The 9,492-nt window shown below is 30.6% G+C and overlaps 2 protein-coding genes across 2 annotated transcripts; both read right to left on the bottom strand.

Annotated features, from left to right (window-relative positions):
* Positions 1 to 2,287: 2,287 nt before the first annotated feature.
* LOC110896494 (protein FAR1-RELATED SEQUENCE 2-like) lies at positions 2,288 to 3,416 on the bottom strand. The gene is made up of 2 exons (XM_022143810.2): positions 3,149 to 3,416; positions 2,288 to 2,977 (listed from the first exon to the last, which is right to left on the bottom strand). The coding sequence occupies exons 1-2, from the start codon at positions 3,395 to 3,397 to the stop codon at positions 2,354 to 2,356; spliced, it is 873 nt and encodes a 290-aa protein (XP_021999502.1). The 5' UTR covers positions 3,398 to 3,416; the 3' UTR covers positions 2,288 to 2,353.
* Positions 3,417 to 3,422: 6 nt separating this feature from the next.
* Positions 3,423 to 5,761, bottom strand: LOC110892607 (protein FAR1-RELATED SEQUENCE 5-like). The gene is made up of 5 exons (XM_022139762.1): positions 5,740 to 5,761; positions 4,279 to 5,086; positions 3,927 to 4,185; positions 3,505 to 3,712; positions 3,423 to 3,451 (listed from the first exon to the last, which is right to left on the bottom strand). Exons 1-5 carry the CDS (start codon positions 5,759 to 5,761, stop codon positions 3,423 to 3,425), a joined length of 1,326 nt encoding a protein of 441 aa, XP_021995454.1.
* Between the last annotated feature and the right edge of the window lie 3,731 nt (positions 5,762 to 9,492).

Raw genomic sequence — 9,492 nt, 5'->3', positions numbered from 1 at the left:
GAAACAAATGAATCTAAATATGGAAATGTCCCTGAAAATACAGTAAGTATTCTTAATTATCCTTTTAAAACACAAATATAAACCATCTAATCTTTTTGTTTTGTTTTTTGTTTTTTTTTTCTATAGAGGGATGCTTTGGCAGCTTACCTTAAATCTGTTGGACATGAAAAAGCAGATGATATAAAGGGAATAATCCCTGTTAGAATGCAGATGAAATGGAGGACACAACATAATGGCATTGATTGTGGTATATTCACAATGCGTCATATGGAATGTTATAAAGGAGAACCGGTCGAAAAATGGGATTGTGGGTTTAACGTGGAATATGAAGTACCTGCAAATATCAAGAAGGTTAAAAACAAAAAACCAGTCAACAAGCAGACCGCACAACTTGAAGATTTAAGAAGAAAGTTCATCGCAAAGATATTATTGCACGAAATCAACGAACAAAGAGATTATGTTATTGAAGACTCAAAGACGTTTCGAGACCTCAGTGCGAAACTTAAAAAACAATCTTATGAAACTAGTTTAGATAGGATTAAAGACAGGCTTGCTCTTGCTGGTTTACTTTGATTTTGAAATGATACTTATTATAAAACGCAATGTTTTTTCATTTATCTTGGTTTTTATATAAATCATTATTTTCTTGATCATGCTAGTTACTTTGAGTTAAAAATGCTACTTACTATAAAACGCAATGTTTTTTATTTTAAAATATCAGTTATTTTTTTGTTATCTTAAAACGCAATATGTATCATTTAAAAATATTAAATCATTATTTTGTAAACAATTTATACAATTATATAAAATTTATAAAACGCAACATTTTAATATATGCTATTGTCTTTTTAAATTATTACAATGTATTAAAATGCTAAAAACTATAAAACGCAATATTTTTTCTAATTATTCTTTTCCAAACATATAACGCAATATATTTATAACGCATTGATTTTTTTTTAAATTTATAAAATACAAAAAACAAATAAAATAAACTGATATCTTAATGACAAGAAATGATTAGACCAAAAGCCTTAAAAAGCCTTTTAGATTCCTGATATAAATACTGTATATATGATGGAAATATCAATTAAAAGAAAAAAATAAAAAATAATCATTATTATTATTAAGACAAATTGATTCAAATTCCTCTACCAGTAGATTATATAAGAACAGAAACCCTAAACTATTTTCACATTTCTCTCATCATACACCAAAAAACACCAAAATACCCAACACACACAAACCCTAAAATGGATAATCAACAACTATCAGTTTGGTGGGTTAAAAGAGGCAATTTCTTTCTTCAATTCCTTGATGGAAAAAAAATAAAATACCATTCCGTTGCTTCTGTCCTTCAAAACTGCAATGAAAATGTTTTGAAAAGGATGAACGAAATAGGTATACCACCTTCTTGTTACACAGATCAAACAGCCGCACTGTTCAGAATTCTACACAAAAGATATGGTAATCCGAATCAAACAGAAACTGAAGATGCCCAGGTTACATCTTGGGAGTTCATTGAAGAAACTTTCAAAGTTTCAGTGACTTGGGACGATGGTGAGGTGGAGATGTATGACCCAAAGGACATATCTACCAGTGAGGATATAAGTTTTTTGAAGCAGTTATCCGAAATACCAATCATCAACAACTCTGCTAGCAAATTTGCAGAGAAGCTTCAAAACGCAGTACTCTCACAGGTTGAACTTTGGGTTGAATCTGAAAGTGATGAAGAAATCCCTGATGGAAGCTTAGGGTTTTCATCCGATGAAGAAACAAACTTTGATCCATGAAGCTGATCATGCTAGTTATTTTTGTTATTTTTGTTGCTTGAAAAAATCATCTTTGTTTAGAACTATCATTATCTATATAACGCAATGTTTATTATATCTACTTGAATTTCTTGTTTAATTTTATGTTTAATATGTGTTACAATAAAACGCAATAATAAAAAAAAAACATATTAAAGTATATTGTTCTATCTATAAAACGGAATAACAATATACTGTTATCATAAAACGCAACTTTCCAAAAAAAGCTGTCATGTGATTTTGAAATCCCTTTTGGAATCTTAGTGTTGTCATCATTTCGTGTTTAATTTGTTCTATGATCTATGTTACAATAAAACGCATTAATCAAAAAATACAATTTAAATTATATTGTTCATGTATAAAACGCAATTACAATATATTGTTGGTATGATAAAACGCAATTAACCAAAACATACTGATAAATATGATGGATATTATAAAACTCAGTAATAAAATGAGATGAAACATATACATCATAAAACGCAATGACAAATTTTTTTTTACTTATTGATATCTGATTTTGTCAGAATTTCTATACATAATTACATTGCATTGCTAGAACCTATAGCATTAGAAGAAACCTTATCTTTACATGTGCGACTGTTATGTCCTTTTTCACCACATACACGGCACGATTTCTGGATCTTTGATGATTTCTGAATTGCAATCTCACGATTTGACTTGATCCTTTTTTGTACACCGCATCCTTTGGTCCTTGTTTTGATCGGCACACGAATAATAGAATCTGATTTTTCTATGTTCCCTCCAATTTCAGCAAATCTTTCTTTGCGACTAGGAGGCGGCGCAGCAACCATAACCTCATCCGCTTTATCAATATAACTTTTAATATGATCCCTGTAACGACACAACTCATCTATATCGCCAACCAGCCTATTAACCACATACTCATTTGCAACAACGATTTCTCTATAAACTTTATCAATTTCACTATTCCTACCAATTTCATCAAACCGAATATTTGAATGATTTGATCCAACAGAAACAACATCTCTCATCCATCTTCTATGAACATATCTTCTAGGAAACTCATTTATATCATCATACCGTAAAACGTAAAATATATGCCGGCATAATATACCAAATTGTTCAAACCGTTTGCAAGAACAACTTATTGTTAATCCATCTTCTTGTTTGCTGTATTGCACCTGTAAATAAGATTAAAAAGCTATATAAAATTAGTGAAATTAAATATAAAACGCAATGAATCTTAATTATAATACAGATAAAACTATATTTTCATATAATGATAAAACGCAATGAATGATGGAATAATAAAACGCAATAGATATTTAAAAATATATAAATTTAAAAAATACCTTCAAAAAAGATGTGCATGGCTGTCTGAAATCCTTTATTTCAAAATATTGAACATCACCCACAATATCAAGAGACTTTGACATACACTTTGTAATGGCAGCATCAATTTCAATCTGAATATCCTTAAAAATTGTTTTGGTGTATATTTCTGATGCTTGTTTCTCCAATACAAAGTCACTCCAGGGCTTAGACTCAATATACCTTGTATCATGATCATTCCTCCTATGCTCATGCCTTTGAATATCCATTGCAGTCTCAAAATGAGTGAAAAATTCAATAAGTGTACATCTTGGATTGCAAATCTGACCAAAGAAGTAATTCTCGCTTTCACATCTCGAAGTAGTACGCATAAGACCAGCCAAATCCTCTCCATGGTAATAAGCAGGAATCCAGTCAAATCGAAGATCGTACATATCTTTTAACCACTCATGATTTTCCAATCCAAAAGTAGACATTATTGAATGCCACTCAGTTTCAAAATCTTCTGGACTAATAGTATCATTCCAAACAACATGAGTCATTCTTGTATTAAAATCAGTGTTTGCAGACAAAACAGGACCAACCTGAATAAAAAAGTAATAATATTATAAAACATAAAACGCAATAATTTAAAAACAATATATTGAAAATGATAAACATAATGAATTGATGGTAAAACGCAATTGTTTTGTAATTCTATTGATAAAAATATTTGGTGATCTTATTGTATAATACATAAAACGCAATAATAAAACAATTAAAATTTCAGTTTGTTATATCATAAAACGCAGTTAATACCTTTGTCTTCAATTTCTCCCATATGTGCCACATACATAACCTATGCCTACTTCTTGAAAGTACATCCTTAATAGCTCTCTTCATTGCAGCATCTTGATCAGTAACAACAACTTTAGGCTCACTTCCAAAAGCATTAACAAAACACCTTAAAAGCCATCTATAAGAATCTGCAGTCTCCGAACCAAGTAATGCACCACCAAATGTGACATTCCTATAATGATTATCAATACCAGTAAATGGAACAAAAACCAAATCATACCTGCATAAAAAACAAATTAAAAAAGCATTAGAAATTAGAACAGAATGTATAACGCAATAGAATATATAACGCAATAAATGAAAAAAAACTTACTTGTTTGATTTATAAGTAGCATCAAAACCAAATATGTCACCAAAAACTGTATAATTTTTTTTTGATTGCTCATCAGCCCAGAAAAGCCCTTTCAATCTTCTATCTTCACCAATAACATAATCACATGTGAAACCCGGACAACATTCTTTCTTCCTAATAAGACGCCTAACTACCATTTCTGCATCATACTCTCCGATATAAAGATTCAAATCCCTTCTATAATTCTTACAATCAACTTTACTAGCACCAACTTCACCAAAACCACCATACATTGTTTTCATAATATTGAATGCTTTAACAGGTCCAATATTGATTGCTGACAATCCAGATATAAAACTTTCTTTCACATAATCGATACTTCGTGCAGCCGGCAAGAAATGAATATCTTCATCTTCCACAAAGATATGATTATGTTCTTCTTCAAAGTAGTAGATTTTATACATATTATTGTTCTCTAATATTAATTTCACATGAGCATTGCATCCAACTCTTTTTGAACCTCTATTACGTCTAACAATCTTTTTACTATTCTCAACTGAACCAGAATCTATTTCTTTGCTAACATGAAATCCTTCTTTTGAACAGACAATATATCTTATTTTCACTAAACCATCACCATTTTTCCAAGAGGTATTTTTTCTTGCAGAAAAACCTGCAGCAAGTGCATATCTCTGATAAAACGCAAAAGCCTCATCAAATGACTTAAAAAACATTCCAACAGCAGGTGTAATGGATCCACTGACTTTAGGTTTGAAAAACTTTCTTCCACTGTTTATGCATACACGTTCCTCCCACTTGGAAATGTTATCTGAAACAATTAAAAAAAACTTTAAAACGCAATTCATCTTACATAATAATGTTTTTATTGATAAACCAAAAAATATATTAATAAAAATTTAAAATTCAAACATTTAAAGTTTATATATAGACTAATATGGATAAAAAGCATAAAAAGCAACAGCTTCAGTAAAACGCATCATATGATCTGAAACACTTAACAAATAATCATAAAACGCAATACATCCTATATAATAATGTGTTTAATATTAAATCATAAAAATAAGTTAAAAATAATATATGAAATACAAACCTTTAAGGTTTGTATATGAACTATTATCTAAAAAATCATAAAACGCAATACATTCAGTAAAACGCATAAAATGATGAATAAACAAAACATTGTACAACAATAACAGTTATAGACAGTTAAAGCTTTATATAACATAAAAATAAAAGTTTTATATTCATACAATTTAATTAATATCATAAAACGCAACTCTTCACTAAAACGCAATAAATGATGAAGAAAAAAAACAAACAAATTATGTTTAATTATACAACAATAACTATTAAACTTATGAAAAATCAAATATTACTTACAGAACCACGAATTATAAAACGTAAAACAAAGAAATTCAGAAAAAATAACAAAATTTTACTCCGAATTGAAGCTAAACATACCAGCAGAGTTTGAAGAAGACATTGAAGTTATCGAATTGACGAACGATACAAGATTAATGTTTGAAAAGAGATGAATTTGCAATCGACGGTGATTTAGGGTTACAGAACCTTCAATTATGTTATGAGAGTGATGAACTAAGAAAAGAAGTAACAGAATCTGTAATTGAATTAGAACGAAGATATGATAATGTAAAAAGACGAAAATGCCACCGCGTACAAAAATTTAAAAAAATATGATGAACGGCTAAGATTACTTCCTATACTTCCTAGCCAAAATAAACTTCCTATTTGATCTTTACCCATAATGTCAAATGTATAGTCATTCCATAATGTTCGTGCATGTCTTATCAAGTTCAACAAGATTTCATATATTAAAATTTTAAATATTGTAAAAAATTAAATACAAAAGAAGGTTACCAAATGGTGTCTAGATAAACATAAATAATAATAAAAAAAAAATTGTGTGATTGTTTTGACTTTTATGATAAATAACTTGACATTTCGGAGACATAATTTTGTTGTAGTTTGTAGGTGAAGAGGATCGGTTTTAATTAGCTTGTTTGAGTTGAGCCAGTATCATATAGGACACGAGTCGACAAAAATGCGAGCCAAAGTGATACGATTTTAGTTTTAGGTTTTCTTTTTTCATTTTGGAGTTAGGAAAATTTGAAGAAAGAAATGTCAAATTATGAATTAAGGACATACTAAGGCAGTTGGTTTAATCGCTGATTCATTAGACTTAGTGGTGTTCGTCGAATCGAATAAAAATATTTTTCGAATTACTCGAATTGAATTTTTCGAATAATTTTTTATTTTATCTGAATTCAAATTTGATTAAAAATTGGGCAATTAGTTTCGAATTCGTACTCGAATTAAAACACCAATTCGAATTCGATTAAATTTGATTAAAAATTGGGCAATTAGTTTCGAATTCGTACTCGAATTAAAACACCAATTCGAATTCGATTAAAAATTCAAATTCGAATCGAATTAAGATAAATTTGAATAAATTATTTTTATTTTAAATTCATTTAAAATATGAAAATTCATTATGAGCTATTTGGGCTTGATAATAAGCTATTTTAGGACTTCGATTAAATTTATAGATTAGTTTATATTATAGCCCAAGTTAAAGTTATATGTGTGTATTATATATAAATATCATAAATAAATATGTATAATTTAAATTCGAAATTCTAATCGAATCCAATATAAAATTATAAATTCGTATTCAATTTCTTAGACTCGAATTGAGTCGAATTTCAATTTTTTCGAACCCAATCAAATTCTAAACACACTTATTAGCATTTAGTACTAAGTTATATTATTCCTATAGACAAACAAATGACCTATTTTCCACTTTTACCCAACTTATAAATTTATACGAGTCAAAATACCTTGAGTGAATTAAATAGAATTTTAATAATAAAAGTGTTGAATTGAATAGTGAAGAAACAGCAAGTCTAAACTGTGGGTTTGTTTTTATGGAAATGGTCTTGTTAAGAAGGTTAATCTTTAATCTTTTCTCAATCAAGGACTTGAATACTAATGAGTGTGAACCTACAAAAAAAAAAAAAGAACATCGTGAAGCTCGTTACAAGGAGAGGTGTGCGTGTGTGTAGGGGGTGTTCTCCTTGTAACCACTCTCTGACATAAGTAAGTATCGTTTAGGAAGAGTAAATGACTGTCTGTTAATCATGAGATAGTAAGAGAGCCGATCCTTGGACCTGTGGTTTGTAGGACCGGTTTTGACGCCGTTCGATTGCGTAACGAACGTTTCACGTGCGGAATCCGTGAACGTGCGTGACCGAACACACAATAACGTACTAGTAACGAGAATCTATTGAAAGATATGACAAATCCGGTACAAGATTCACGTTTACAACGACTTTCTCTCTCTAGACTTTCTCTCTCTAGACTTTCTCTCTCTAAACTTGAATCACCAAATGTACAAAATGAGATCTAAAGTCTTCCAAGAGTTTTTTAAAGTTATGACATCACAATCCTATTTATAGGCCTTGGAATTAATGAGACTTCTCATTAATTACCAAAACGCCACCTTGTTATTTCTAACTAATTGTGACATTATGTGCTTGATTTCTTCCGGCTTTTCACTACGACTCGAATTGACGAAGGCGATAGACAATAAATGCATCAACAAACTCCCCCTTGGATATTGCCGTAGTCAATCCGTAGTGAAACTCGTAGCGACTTGTCTTTCTCTCTCTCTTGAGTCTTCTTGCTTGAACAGAATCCCGGTGGATCTGTCTTCAGCTTCCGTTGCTCTTTTTCTTCAGACTCTTCAGGCTCCCCCTTTCGTCAAGCTTCCGTGCTTTTGGGATCGACGCCTGGCTTTCCGTATCAACATATTTAGAAACCTGCACATCTCAACCTCTCTATTACAAACCAATAAAGTTGTGATTCAACTTAATGAATCAACTAAACATTTGAGAATCATTTTCATTTAAAAATGATCAAAAATTCGAAACATTCCAAATTCTGATTCAAATTAACGAATCATCTTAAACATTTCAAACCAATTAACCAACCTGTCTGTTCATCATGTTTAGCCTTTGAGATTTTGAATATCAGCTCTCCAATATCAGTTATCGAAAATCTTTTTGGATTTTTCAAAATAAGAAACATAAATGCAATAACAGAAATTAAATGCAGAAATGAAATATGTACAAACATATTTTTGTGAGTTTGTGTAAGAGAATCATATCAGTTTTTGAGACACATCACAAGCATCGTTAAGCTTTTAATCGTTTTAAGTTCTAAACGATTCACGTTGATTGACGATATTGTTGTCCACTTAAGCTCAATCTAAAAACTTTCGAAATGCTTACCGATACGTTTAAGGTCTATTAATTATGCACTAAGTTCTTATGGACCCCACAATCTCAGCATATCCCCTCATCATGCAATACACTAACTCAAGTAATGCCTTTAAACTTTCATCAACTGTGATATGTGCGAAAATAAAGCAGACTGTTTAAACATTAACAATCAGGTCGATACTTCCGTATACGCAGAGAAAGTCCAATGTTTAAACAAAATAAGAAAATAAAACAAGTTGAAGTTGTTTAGGCTTTAACCACCAGGTCGATACTCCCGTATACGCAGAGGAGGTCCAAAGCTTAAACGAAACACCAAAGAAAATAAAGCAGAATGTTTAGGCAACAACATCCAGGTCGATACTCGTCACGGCCCCCGACCCGGTTTGACCCGTTTCAGGAGCCGCGGGACAGAAATCCCGTGATATTTATTTAATTGAGTTAACAGCGGAAGTTTATCATCAGGATTGTTGTAAAGCTAAAAACTTTTCTCGATTATTTTATTTCACAATTCGGGATAAAATCCCGGTAATTTACAATAACATGATTTTACTGATAAATCTTTATTTTTAGAAAACATATTTCTCTATTTTATAATGAGCCACTTTCTTAAGCTTGAAATGCTCCCCAGCTCTTTTCCTGAATTACAATAGATCACCTGAAACATGTTTGAAAAAGGTTTTGTCAGCGGGAAATACTGAGTGAATCATTCAGTTTACTAAAATGACTCGTTTATTATAATTTACAGTATTAAGAGTTTTTACATATGTTTCTGATATCTACCAACTACCCACAGTATTTGTCACTCGACCGGATCTGTGACTGTGGTCATATCACCATTGGCTGCCCCAATGAATGACGTATATCACTTAATTTTAGGTTCGCCCACCTAATGTGATTAAAACAGTAGTAATGT

Source organism: Helianthus annuus, chromosome 12, assembly GCF_002127325.2.
Source record: "Helianthus annuus cultivar XRQ/B chromosome 12, HanXRQr2.0-SUNRISE, whole genome shotgun sequence".
In the NCBI taxonomy this organism is placed as follows: domain Eukaryota; kingdom Viridiplantae; phylum Streptophyta; class Magnoliopsida; order Asterales; family Asteraceae; genus Helianthus; species Helianthus annuus.
This window is presented reverse-complemented; position numbering and strand designations above follow the sequence as displayed.

What these genes read in the sequence shown, in the direction of transcription:
- LOC110896494 (XM_022143810.2), bottom strand. Translation starts at nt 3,397, where the DNA reads ATGGATATTCAAAGGCATGAGCATAGGAGGAATGATCATGATACAAGG. An exon ending in CATGCACATCTTTTTTGAAG is followed by an intron (nt 2,978 to 3,148) that starts GTATTTTTTAAA and finishes TCTTATTTACAG; the next exon opens with GTGCAATACAGCAAACAAGA.
- LOC110892607 (XM_022139762.1), bottom strand. Translation starts at nt 5,761, where the DNA reads ATGTCTTCTTCAAACTCTGCTG. An exon ending in GTCTTCTTCAAACTCTGCTG is followed by an intron (nt 5,087 to 5,739) that starts GTATGTTTAGCT and finishes TAATTGTTTCAG; the next exon opens with ATAACATTTCCAAGTGGGAG. An exon ending in GCTACTTATAAATCAAACAA is followed by an intron (nt 4,186 to 4,278) that starts GTAAGTTTTTTT and finishes TTTTTTATGCAG; the next exon opens with GTATGATTTGGTTTTTGTTC.